An 11,330-nucleotide genomic window follows, 5' to 3' on the forward strand; every position below is an offset into this window, starting at 1 on the left:
GCAGGGAGAAGTCAGGGGTGCAGCCTGGCGGGTCCCATAGCCACTGGGGGTGCTGGACAGGAACGGGACGGGCCTGAGGCTTGCTGGGAAGGCCAGCCCCAGCTTGCAGGGGATACTGGCGGAACAGGGTCAGCAGGGGATTTTACTGAGGAAACCATCACACAAGACAAAACAAAACCAAAACTTTATTGTTCCCTCGAAGGGATTAATGCCAGGAAATGAATGGTCCCCATGCCCCCTACCCCTAGGGGACAAACAGAACAGTGCAGGGTGAGGCATGGCCGCTTCAGTCCAGCTTGAGCTCCCAAGCCCTGATGCCCCCTCACTCAAGCTAAAATTGGGGATCCTGCCCTTGAGGAACCAGTGATCTAAGCAAGGCCCAGGACTCCAAAGCTGTATCGCTTGCGGGGAGTGTGTGAGTGTGTGTGGGGACGGGGGATCAGATCAGGACGGGGAGGGGGGGCCACCAGGGCGGGGCAGCGTTTATCCTCTGGCCACCAGCCATGCTTAGAGGCTCCCAGACCAGGGAGACCCATTCCCAAGCTCAGACATGATGAAGGGTGGGACAGAGCTGCAGCCTTGGGGATGCCTCAGGGCCCAGAAAGGGCTGCAGGATCAGGGGCTGGAGGGCCCCAGGCTGGAGTGTCTCAGACAGAGGGGGACCTGGGCACAGGGGCACCCCAGGGATGAGATCAGAACTGGAGGGGGAGACATTCCACGTTGAGGCTGAGGTCCAAGGCTGGACTACTTGTCAATGAGCCCGCCCTCCTTGAGCTTGAAGTAGAAGAACTTCTCCAGGGCGCTGGCGCACCGGCAGTACTCGCTGTCCGGGGGGTTGTACTCGCGGCAGTTGGCGATGACCCGCTGCAGGTCGGCCACAAAGAGCTTCCGGGTCACATAGTAGCGGCTGCGCAGCCTCTCTGTCATGGTCTTCAGGTCTAGGCAGCAAGAGAGAAGGGCACGCCTTTGAGAGGCTGCCTGGCCATGGAGGGCCGGAGCTGGGGCACGCGTGGGAGGAAGGGATTGGAAGGAAGGGTCCTCACCGATGGGGAAGCGGATAACCTCATAGTAGTCTGGGGCCTCCGACTTCTTCACGGGCTCCATGAAAGGCCAGGCACTGGGGTGGGACTACAGAGGACAATCAGACTGGGGCCAGATCCACTGTGCCCCTGCCCGACTCGGGACTGCCATCCCCTCACCCTTGGTCAGAAAGCCACAGCCTTTGGCACAGGGACCCCTAGAAGAGAGCCTGGTCTCCCCACCTTGATCTGGGCCAGCAGGTTTTTGAGGGTTGTGTAGAGCTGGTCAGGGTCCTTCAACTCCTTCCTGGAGCGAGAGAGGCCGAGTCTGAGGCTGCTGGGCCCTCTGCCGCCCTTGCCCCACACTGTCCGCTCCCTCCACACAACACTCACCCTTTTTCCTTCCCCAGTGGCTTCCAGCCTGTCTCTCCTGCAAAATGGGAGAACACCCCTAAGAATGCCTATCCACACCCCAAACAGCACGCCCCCTCCCGTGCCAAGACCCCCTGCTCACGAATGCCAGGGACGCTCTCCACAGGGATCTGGCGCACACCCTCCTTGAAGCAGCTGAGCCCGGGGTAGACCTTTCGGATCTGGGCCTGTTTGCGCTCAATCAGCTTCTTGATGATCTGAGGGAAGGAAGGGTCTGAGAGGCCAACCCGGCTCCAGCAACCAGCCTCTCTGGCCACAGGCAGGGAGGGCTCCCCCACTTGCCCCTCGAGGCAGTGCAAGAGCCAAGACACTGGCCAGCCCCACTTCACGTGTGCACGAGCAGGTATATATGCATCTCTACACCCACAGACGTGTTTACTCAGGTGCACGTTCACGGAGAGTCCCATGGAGACACGCATGTGAGCACACGCACCTCCTTCTGCTTCTTGATGATGTGGGACAGTTCCGTGTAGGGGATTCGAGGGTTCAGCTCACACTCCATCAGTGTCGCACCCTCGTAGTCCTTGATATAGCCCAAGTAGCGGCTCTTGGGCACCTTGATGTCCTTGGAGAAGCCCTAGGGAGCGGAGAGTTACTACCAACCCATCAGCAAGGCTCTTCCAGCTTGAATCTGTCCCTGGAACGTTTCCAGGCCGGCGGCCCCTCCTGACTCCCCCCCGCCCACTGTGCCCCGCCCCAAGAACTTCCCAGCTCTCCCAGCTGCCTCTTCTTCCCTGGGGCAGCAGCAGGAGGGAGAAAGACAGGCATGAAGGACTTCCCCACAGGTGCTGGATGGAACAGGGGACTGAAGTCCACCCACACCGGGGGCGAGACAGAATGACCCCTGACCCCAGGCAGAGTGAGGTGAGGGTCACCTGCTTCTTGAAGTAGCCGATGGCGTACTCGTCGGCGTAGGTGAGGAAGTAGAGAATGTTGTGCTTGATGTGATACTCCTTCAGGTGGTTCATCAGGTGAGTGCCATAGCCCTGCAGGGGAGGGGGGCAGAGCTCATCAGACGGGAGGAGGCAGGCCTAGACTAGAAAGGTCTCAGGAGGGTGGGGAGAGGAGGGCAGGGACAGGAGGGAGCCGACTGGAAAGGGGGTGGCGACAGCCAGGGGATCCAAGTCAGGTAGGAGGAAAGGCGGCCGGCAGAGGAAGGGGAGCTTATGGGGAGAAAAGCGAAGGATGCTGGGTTTCTAAGCGCTTACTCCAGGCCAGGTGCGATGCTTGGTTCTTTACAGAGCAATCCTCAAGTTAACCCATGAAACAGCTATCATTACCTCCATCTTACAGAAGAAAAAACTGAAACTCAGCTATGTCAGGAAATATGTCCAGGTCAGGTGACCAGCCATGGCAGGGAGAGCCTGGATCTAAACCCAACCAGGAAGCTGTGGTCCACAGGCCCCTAGTTCCCAGTCCCTGGGCCTCAGAAGTGGAGGAAAGAGGAGAGGGGATCACAAAGGCCCCCCTCATCATGACATCTGAACCCCAAAGAGACACCCTGTCTTCCACAAACGTTAGGACCAGAGGCACCCCGCAGATCTGGGTTATGGAAAATGGGAGAATCATGGAATCCTCTGGTGGTCCAGTGGTTAGGATACCTTGCTTTCACTGCCAAGGGTGTGGGTTTGATTCTAGTTGGGGAACTAAGACCTGGCAAGCCTCACAGTGCAACCAGAACATAAAAATAAAAATAAAGTAGCCACACCATTTTAAAAAATAGATAAGACAAACCGGGGACCCTACTAGTCGGCCTGTTGTGACAGGACAGAAGACAGGACGACCACCCAGAGCGGGACTGTTGTAAAAATTAGCAACTCTCCAATGCACGTACGTGTTCTTGTGATGAAGGAAACACAGATCCATTTAAAACTGTTACTATAAATCTGAAGAGTTCTCATCACAAAGAAAAAAGCATTTTTTCTCTGCTCTTTGCATTTTGTACCTATATAAGATGATAGATGTTCACTGTGGTTGTTTCATGATGTATATAAGTCAAAGCATCAGGCTGTACACCCTAAACTTACACAGTCCTACACGTCAGTTACATCTCAATAAAACTAGCAGAAGACAAGTGTTACTGATTCTTGGGCCCCCTGTGTTGACAGGTGTTTCTTAATTCAGTTATCAAATTACAACTGCCACCTTGTGGGCATGTGAGGAAGTGTCGGGCCCTTAAAAGAAGGCTTGAGGGCAGTTGTGTCACTACGGTGCTGCTCTGACCTTGTCCAGACTCAGAAGCAGGGGGTGGGATGCAGCTGGGACCGGGAGCTCCCTGACCTCCACCCACACTGGGGGTGAGCATGGACTCACCTTGACCTGCTCATTGGAGGTGACAGCGCAGAAGACAATCTCTGTGAAGCCCTGGGTGGGAAACATGCGGAAGCAAATCCCACCAATGACCCGCCCATCCTTGATCAAGGCCAGAGTCTTGTGCTTCCTGAGGGGAGAGAGCTCAGGTCACAGGCCTTACCCGTCCCCTGAATGTTCCCCAGGAGCCCACCACCCCAGAGGCCAGAGCTGCACACAGTGCTGGGAACTAAGGAGCAAGAATTCCCCAGGGATGGAGGAAGAGGCCTAGGGAGCAGTGGGGGGTGGCTTGGGGTCAGGCTCTCCCAGGGACCTACGGGTCGAAGACGAGGCGGGCAATGTACTCCTTGGGCATTCGCGGCAGCTGGTGGGAGAAGACATTCTGTAGCCCCACCAGCCACAGCAACACCCGCCGGTTGGCCTTGGGTGTGAGCGAGTTGCCGATGACATGGAATTCGATGATGCCTCGGCGCTCTTCCAGGCGAGCAGTCTCGTCCCGGGCGGCGTTGGCCGACAGCAGGCTCGTCTGGGCACCAGAGCAGGGGGTGGTGAGCCAGGGTCTCAGGGGGTGAGCCCCCACCCAACGGGTTGGTAGGCTGGGCTGCCCACCTCGGGCCCTAGCATGGCAGCAGGATCGGTGATGGTGAGCATGACCTCGTTAACCAGCTCCATGGGGATGTCACCCATCACACGAAGCCGCTTGGCATCCTCCAGGGTCAGGTTCTCTGGGAGCTTCCTCTTCTCGCCTGCTGAGGGGGTTGGCAAGGTCTCCCAGGCACAGCAAGAGAGGCCGGGTCAGGGGGGTTGGGGGAGACAAGGGGTGGAGATCAGGGGTCAAGTACCCACCTGGCATGGGCTCAGCACCTCCAGAATCCAGGCTCAAGGAGCTGTTGCTGCTCCCACCCATGGTGGGGCTGAAGATGGGGGCGCTGGGGACAACTGCAGCGCTGACCGTAGCTGAGAGAGTGAAAGATGAAAACAATCGGGATGGAGCTCAAAGGTAGGGTGTGTCCCACAAAGACAGCCTGGCTCTCCCACTCCTGTCAAGCCCTCCTGCACTTCCCCCCTGCTACCAGTCGCAGCCCCTCCTCCCCCAGAGGCGCAGAGCTCAGCCAGGAAGGCCAAGCAGACAGCCTGCTGCGTGCAGCACGTACCTGGCCGGGGTACCAGTTGTGTTCCCTCTGAGGGCGGCATGGTGAAGCCCGACTCCCAGATTGGAGAGTTTGCCCCATAGATTTCCTCCTCCAGCATGGACAGGAATCTGTGGGGAAGGTACAATCTGTCCCACAACTCTGTCCTCCGACCGAGGGAGCAGCCTGGGCCAGACACAGGGACTGGAGGCTGCCCTCAGGGACCTGGGAGACAAAGATGACCTCAGTGCTCTGGGAGCCCCTCGTTGAAGATAGGAGGACAGGATGATTCAGAAGAGGCCCAGGATGCCATGGTGAGGAGTACAGGGGGACAAGGTCTGAAATGATCCATCCTGTGCTGTGCACCAGGCAGGGCACCCAGTCACGCTGGGCCTCAGTATCAAAATGGGATTCTACCCTCTCCTGCTACCTCTTACTCCCACCTGGTGGCTGGAGGAGCATAGGAGGGTCTGGATCAGTCAGGAGAGGCTTTCTGAACAGGAGAGAGAGAGAGAAAGAGAGAGAGAGAGAGAGAGAGAGAGTGTGTGTGTGTGTGGAGTAGGGTGTGGGGGTGTGTGTGTGGGGTGTATATGTGTGGGGTGTGGGTGTGTGTGTGTGTATGGGTGGGGTGTGTGTGGTGTGGTGTGTATGTGGGGTGTATGTGTGTGTGTGTGTGTGTGTGTGTGTGTGGTGTATGTGGGGTGTATATGTGTGGGGTGTGTGTGTATGGGTGGGGATGTGGGGTGTGTGTGGGATGTGTGTGTGGGGTGTGTATGTGGGGTGTGTGTGTGTGTGGGGTGTGTGTGTATGTGGTGTGGTGTGGTGTGTGTGTATGTGGTGTGGTGTGTGTGTGATGTGGGGTGTGTGTGTGGTGTGGTGTGGTATGTGTGCGTGGTGTGTGTGTGGTGTGGTGCGTATGTGTGGTGTGTATGTGGGGTATATATGTGTGGGGTGAGTGTGTGTGTGTGTGTGTGTGTGTGTGTGTGTGGTGTGCAGTGTGTATGTGTGGGGTGGGTATGTGGGTGTGGTATGGTGTGTGTGTGGGGGGTATATGTGGGTACGGTATGTGTGGGGGGTGTGTGTGGTGTGGTGTGTGTGTGGGGTGGGTGTGTGTGTGGGGGGTGGTGTGTATGTGTGTGATGTGGTATGTGTGTGTATGTGGGTTGTGTGTGTGTGTGTGTTGCTCCGCTGAGTCCGACTCTGTGCAAGCCCATACACTGTAGCCTGCCAGGCTCCTCTGTCCATGGAATTTTCCAGGCAGGAATACTGGAGTGGGTTGCCATGCCCAGGGAATCTTCCTGACCCAGGGATCGAAACCCATCTCTTGTATCTCCTGCACTGGCAGGTGGATTCTTTACCACTGCACCACGTGGAAATCTGTGGATACCTGTGAACCACGTTTAAAATGAAAAGACAGTGTGGCAAAACAGAGAAAAATCTTAACAGAAAGGACTAGAACAGAGGTGGAAATTGGTTTCTCTTCAAGTGTAAGCTGTGGTTTCTTGGAATGCTGTGGTGAGACGGATTCTGAAATGTGTCCATGCCCCACGGGAAACAGGTAGTCATGCCTACCAGGTGGGTGGGCAGGGGCAGGACCAGCACTCGGGCCGTATACCTGCCATCCCCACACCAGTATACAAACAGGCAAAGAGCTAGTGAATTACACTTGGGCCTTGGGCAAGCAGCCCAGGTAGAGGTCCAGATCCCAGAAGGTTCATGGAGGGAGAAGAAGGACCAATCCAGGAAGCCCCCCTGGAAAAAGGGGACAACAGGGAGGATGTGAGCATGGTGCAAGGTCCTGATGAGCCAGAACGAGCCTTACTTGGGGAAGTGGGTGAGGATGAGGGTCCTCTTCTCGGGCACCAGCTTGTCCTTCTCTACTCGGAACTTCTCTAGCAGCTGTCGCCGGGTAACCGTGAAGATGGAGCGGAGAAGGCTGCGCCCAAAGACGTGAGTGGTCTCATACCGGGGGAGGCTATCGCAGCTCTGGGGCACGTGGCAGTAGCAGAGCCATCTGCAAGAGCAGGAGGTGGTAAGGGAGAGCAGAAAGCGATCTCAGGCTGCGCCTACAAGCCTCCCCCCATGCTATCCCTGGCTGGACCTACCTGGTGTAATTGACCTTGTAGGTAGCCACATCCTCAGCCTGAGACCTCTGCCGAAATTGGGCAGGTGTCTCAAGCTTCCAGTAGTTAAGGCAGAGCAGGAACATCTTTGAGAGCTCGAACATTGTCTGCCGCTCCCGGGGAGCCAGGTGACTAAACTTGTACTGCACAAAGTTTAGCACACCCTGGGGCGGAGGGGAAGGGAAAAAAATAGGAGGAGGTGTGAGCAGCTAGCATGGCCTTCTTATCCAAAAGTAAGGTGCTTCCTGAGGGCAGGCTCTCTGGGGCTTTCGCTCTGGAGCTGTCAGGAGAGATTATACTCCCTCCCACCTCCATACCCACCCTGAGGTTAGCACAAAGCATCCTCCTTTCTCCGAACCTCTCCCCTGCTCTCAGGGCAGGAGATGGGTGGCAGATAACACAGGCTCCCCGCTCCTCCAAGATGCCCTCAATCCTCTTACCACCTTCCTCATCCCACCTGCTCAATATTAGGCTTCTCAAACGGGGGGCTGCCCAGGGATCCCTCCACCACAGGCCGGGTCATCTGCAGGATGCATTTCCGCAGGAGCTGCAGGAAGAGGTAGGGGTAGAGATCAGTGGAGCACAGAGCCGCAGACCTTCCCAGCCTCCATCTCGCCCACTCACACTCTCATTTGAAGGGAGCTCACCTTGAAGAGGTAGAAATAGACCTGCTTGGTGTCCGTGTCCTCCTCCTTGTGAACAGACATGAACAGATTCTCCACGTCCACCACCATCCCCAGCAGCCGGTTAATCTCATCCTCCGACACGTTCTCCAGGTGGGACACGTGGTCAGCTGTAAGAATAAGTGGTAGTTGGGAAAAACTGACAGAAAAAAATCAACAGGACTTCCCCCTCCTCATTATTGCCAGCCAAGACACATCCTCAGTCCCTCTGACCAGTGTGACTGGGCAATGAGACTGACTGCTCCTATGTCAGCCCTGGGGGGCCTCTTGTCTCTTGTGGTGGCAGGTTTCCTTTCTGCTTCCTTGGGGCATACACACTCCCGGCCCAATTCCTCCTTAGGAGGCATCTTCTGTCTTTCAGAGATGAAACTGTGTGGTCCTGTCCAAGCAGGACGCAGCACCTCCAGCTTCCCAACCCCAGTTCCACAGGTACTACCTGCCTTACCCAAAGGGTGCTCACAGCTGCGGCACAGCTCGCTCAGGTTCGCCGCTGGCTGCTGCAGGTCCATGCGGGGTGCAGTGGGGGGCTTGGGGTTTTTCCAGCCATTACACTTGCAGGTTTCATTGGCCTGGAAGCAGAAACATCAGTCAATAAGCGTGTAAGCCGGGGAAGAGTAGCCGCTCCCCAGTCACAGCTTTGCCCCCATTCCCACCCAAGCCCTAGGATGCCCCAAGCCCCGCCCCCTATTACCCCAGGCCCCGCCCCTACCTTGCAAGCCGAGAAGACCCCTAGCTTCTCTAGCTTCTTGGCGCGCGGCAGCCCCCGGACTTGCGCTTTCCTTTGGCTGGCGCGCTGCTGCTGGCTCAGGCCAGGTCGAGCCGGATCACCCCCGCTCCCGGTACCCCCACTTCCTACCCCGGGCCCCCCAGTCCCTGTGCTCCCGGCTGGGGCTGTAGCTGGGGCAGGGGCTGGTGCCGGAGTGGGAGCGGGAGTCGGGGCCGAAGCTGGGCTGAGGGTAGGAGTCGGAGTTGGGGTAGGGGCTGGGGACTGAAGCGGACGGGGCTGCGCGGCAGGGGCCGGGGTAGAGGCCTGGGAAGGTTCCGCCATGGCCTCCCCCGAAGCGGAGCGCGGCGCAGCGCGGCGCTCCCAGCCCTAGGGCCGCATGGGCAACCGGCATTCAATGCGCAGGCGTCGCTGCCCCAGAGCATGATGGGAGTTGTAGTCTTTCACGGTTACTTTAGTCGCCTCCAGGTTCCAGACTTTTCTGTCCTGTCCCTCAATCCCGGACAGCCAAATGAGGCTCTAGCCAGCACCCCAGATTGACTCCTCCTCACTTGTAATCCTTTTAGAAGGCTTCCGAGGTAGTCAAGATTGCTGCCTTTTGAGGACAAGGAGAAGCACCCCAGAAAACAGGCTTCTATTTGGGGAATCACATCCCTAGCCATAAAGATGGAAATGCAGGCCTGGGGCCAGGAGTGTAGTGGTTTCATGCCCACCTCCCTCCTCCCCTCACTCTGCCCCTATCCCACACGTTTCTGGACACAGAATTGCAGCTAGGGTGATTGAATAGCAACAGTTCTATTTCTTGATCTGTTAAGTGGTTACATGGTTGTGCTTTGTGCACTTTTCTCTGTGTTAACTTATACTTCAACAAAAAAAGGTTTATTATAAAAGCACTGAGCGTCAGAGTAATGGCCAGGGTCAGGAAAAAGGCTCCTGAGGCGGGGATGAGGGACTATGGGACCTGCTATCCACCCACACAGTGGGCACCTCCCATTCAGGGCCCACGTCTTCATCTTTGTGGTTCCAGAGCCCAGCTCTGATCCTGCCGCGATAGGCCAAGGGTAGGATGAATGAAGAAAACCAGGAAGACGCGTTCATCTCCTAGTACCCATGTGTTGCAGGTTCGTATGTGGTCAGAGAACTGTAGGATATTACAAGAACCAACGACCCCATGGTCATATTGATGGCTCTGTTTGAGGGCAGTCCTCCTTGCCCCAAGGCCTGATTCGGAGAAGAGCAAGAGTCTCACGGCTCAATCTCATCTTCACTCCGTGCTGGTGACCGCTGCAGGGTTGGGCTCAAGCGCTGCCAACCTCTTTTGGCTTATCTCGTGGGGTCACAGCCCCGGCCGCTTGGCCCTCTGATGGAGGTGGGGAAGAGCCCTGACCAAAAAAGGGGCAGGATCTGGGATAAAAGCAGCAGCAGGAGGCTACAGAGCAGCTGCCAACCTGATCCGTGGAGGTAGGATGTGCAGAACTGACCCCAAACTCAGCGGAAGCGAACCTCTCTGGAAGCCAAGGGAGCGCCCTGCTCAGAGCTGCGCAGTGCAGCGAGAGCGTAGCCACGCGGGGCCACGAGGCCCCGCCTCCCAGCTCCGACTGGCCGCTAAGTTCTGAGCCTCGAGCACAACAGCAGTTGCTCACTCGGATGCAGCGGGTCGGTAGCAGTCTCCCTAGCGGGAGCCAGTCGGCCTCCCAATGTCCCAGCGTGGCCTTTACTGAACGGAACCAGGTGGCCACTCTACCGGTGCAGCGGCTCACGGAGGATGCAGCAGCTGTGCGGGACAACGTCCACACGGAGGATGGCTTCCAGATGAAACTGTATGCCCATGGCTTCACCCCCGAGGAGCTGTTGGTTCAGGTGAACAGCGGGTGCCTGGTGGTGACTGGCCAGCGACAACTGGAGGGCTGCAACCCGGATGGGACCGGCTTCCGCGTGGCGCAGAAGGTGCACCAGCAAATGTCACTACCACCGGACCTGGACCCCGCTGCCATGACTTGCTGCCTGACCCCCTCCGGCCAGCTGTGTGTCCGTGGCCAGTGCCGGGCACTGCCTCCCTCTGAGGCTCAAACAGGACCCGCCTCAAGATTCAGAAGCCGTGGCTCTAAGAAACTAGCCTGACCCAGTAAACAACCACCGTAGTGAGCAACAGCTTCAGTGTCCGTGGTCTTTTCTTGGGGCTGGGATCAGAGGTGGAAGTAGAACAAAGGTAGAAGGCCAAGGGGAGGGCCCAGAGGGGCAGGAAAGGCACCTCAAGGTGGTGGTCTATCATAAATCGGGCCCAGGGGGGAAGCTAGAGGGGCCGTGGGCAGTATTGTTTCACTCAGCTCGGCTCACTGCTTGGACCAGCAGCTCCAGCAGGGAGCAGCAGAGAGCCAAAAGGGCCCCACCATCACTGAACTCCGGGACCAGCAGAGGGCCCCGGGAGAGACCGGGGACCAGGTGACTTGGATCTGGGGTGGAGCTGCTGCTGTCTTGGCCTTAGGACTAGCCAAGTTTCCAAAGGTCTTAGGTGTTCCTTCTTCTTCAGGGAAAAGGGTGAGAGGACCCCATTCCCTCACCAGCCTAGTACAGACTAGTCAAGAGACCCCAAAGAGGCTGTTTCTGATGTTTAGAGACCAACTATTTTCAAATACAGACTGCAGATGCCCCAATAAAATCTGGAGGGTGTTGGGGAGAGGCAAATACTGGACCCTCAACTTTCATCTTGGTGAGATTCAGCCTCAGCTCACTCTTACCCACACCACCCAGTTAGAGCTGGCCTCTCTCTCTTGGTTACCATGACCACCAACATCCCCTCACTTTAGATGGGGAAGAACGCTTTTGTTTAAGATTTAGAGGTTCATGTGAAGTTAACTTCAAGTAAGCTGGAGAGGCTATGGCCTGATAAACTCTGCCAGAGAAGAAAA

The 11,330-nt window shown here is 57.1% G+C and overlaps 2 protein-coding genes across 3 annotated transcripts; one reads left to right on the top strand and one right to left on the bottom strand.

Moving 5' to 3' along the window:
- Positions 1–166: 166 nt before the first annotated feature.
- KAT2A (lysine acetyltransferase 2A) lies at positions 167–8,806 on the bottom strand. Of its 2 annotated transcripts, none has more exons than XM_027516867.1 (18): positions 8,407–8,804; positions 8,143–8,266; positions 7,662–7,807; positions 7,472–7,561; positions 6,997–7,178; positions 6,714–6,905; positions 4,916–5,022; positions 4,608–4,718; positions 4,371–4,510; positions 4,079–4,287; positions 3,765–3,891; positions 2,327–2,437; positions 1,885–2,028; positions 1,534–1,648; positions 1,413–1,449; positions 1,263–1,326; positions 1,044–1,128; positions 167–938 (listed from the first exon to the last, which is right to left on the bottom strand). In XM_027516867.1, the coding sequence occupies exons 1-18, from the start codon at positions 8,743–8,745 to the stop codon at positions 745–747; spliced, it is 2,517 nt and encodes an 838-aa protein (XP_027372668.1). In that variant the 5' UTR covers positions 8,746–8,804; the 3' UTR covers positions 167–744. The 2 variants fall into 2 exon arrangements, with proteins under 2 accessions (XP_027372668.1, XP_027372669.1); XM_027516868.1 differs by having other exon boundaries at positions 169–938; positions 4,371–4,507; positions 8,407–8,806.
- HSPB9 (heat shock protein family B (small) member 9) lies at positions 8,793–10,572 on the top strand. Its single transcript, XM_027516871.1, has one exon. It carries the CDS (start codon positions 10,069–10,071, stop codon positions 10,540–10,542), a length of 474 nt encoding a protein of 157 aa, XP_027372672.1. The 5' UTR covers positions 8,793–10,068; the 3' UTR covers positions 10,543–10,572.
- Positions 10,573–11,330: the final 758 nt, after the last annotated feature.

Source organism: Bos indicus x Bos taurus, chromosome 19 (assembly GCF_003369695.1).
Source record: "Bos indicus x Bos taurus breed Angus x Brahman F1 hybrid chromosome 19, Bos_hybrid_MaternalHap_v2.0, whole genome shotgun sequence".
NCBI classification, from domain to species: domain Eukaryota; kingdom Metazoa; phylum Chordata; class Mammalia; order Artiodactyla; family Bovidae; genus Bos; species Bos indicus x Bos taurus.

What these genes read in the sequence shown, in the direction of transcription:
- KAT2A (XM_027516867.1), bottom strand. Translation starts at nt 8,745, where the DNA reads ATGGCGGAACCTTCCCAGGCCTCTACCCCGGCCCCTGCCGCGCAGCCC. An exon ending in CAGCTGTGAGCACCCTTTGG is followed by an intron (nt 7,808 to 8,142) that starts GTAAGGCAGGTA and finishes TTATTCTTACAG; the next exon opens with CTGACCACGTGTCCCACCTG. An exon ending in TCTATTTCTACCTCTTCAAG is followed by an intron (nt 7,562 to 7,661) that starts GTGAGCTCCCTT and finishes CTCTTCCTGCAG; the next exon opens with CTCCTGCGGAAATGCATCCT.
- HSPB9 (XM_027516871.1), top strand. Translation starts at nt 10,069, where the DNA reads ATGCAGCGGGTCGGTAGCAGTCTCCCTAGCGGGAGCCAGTCGGCCTCC.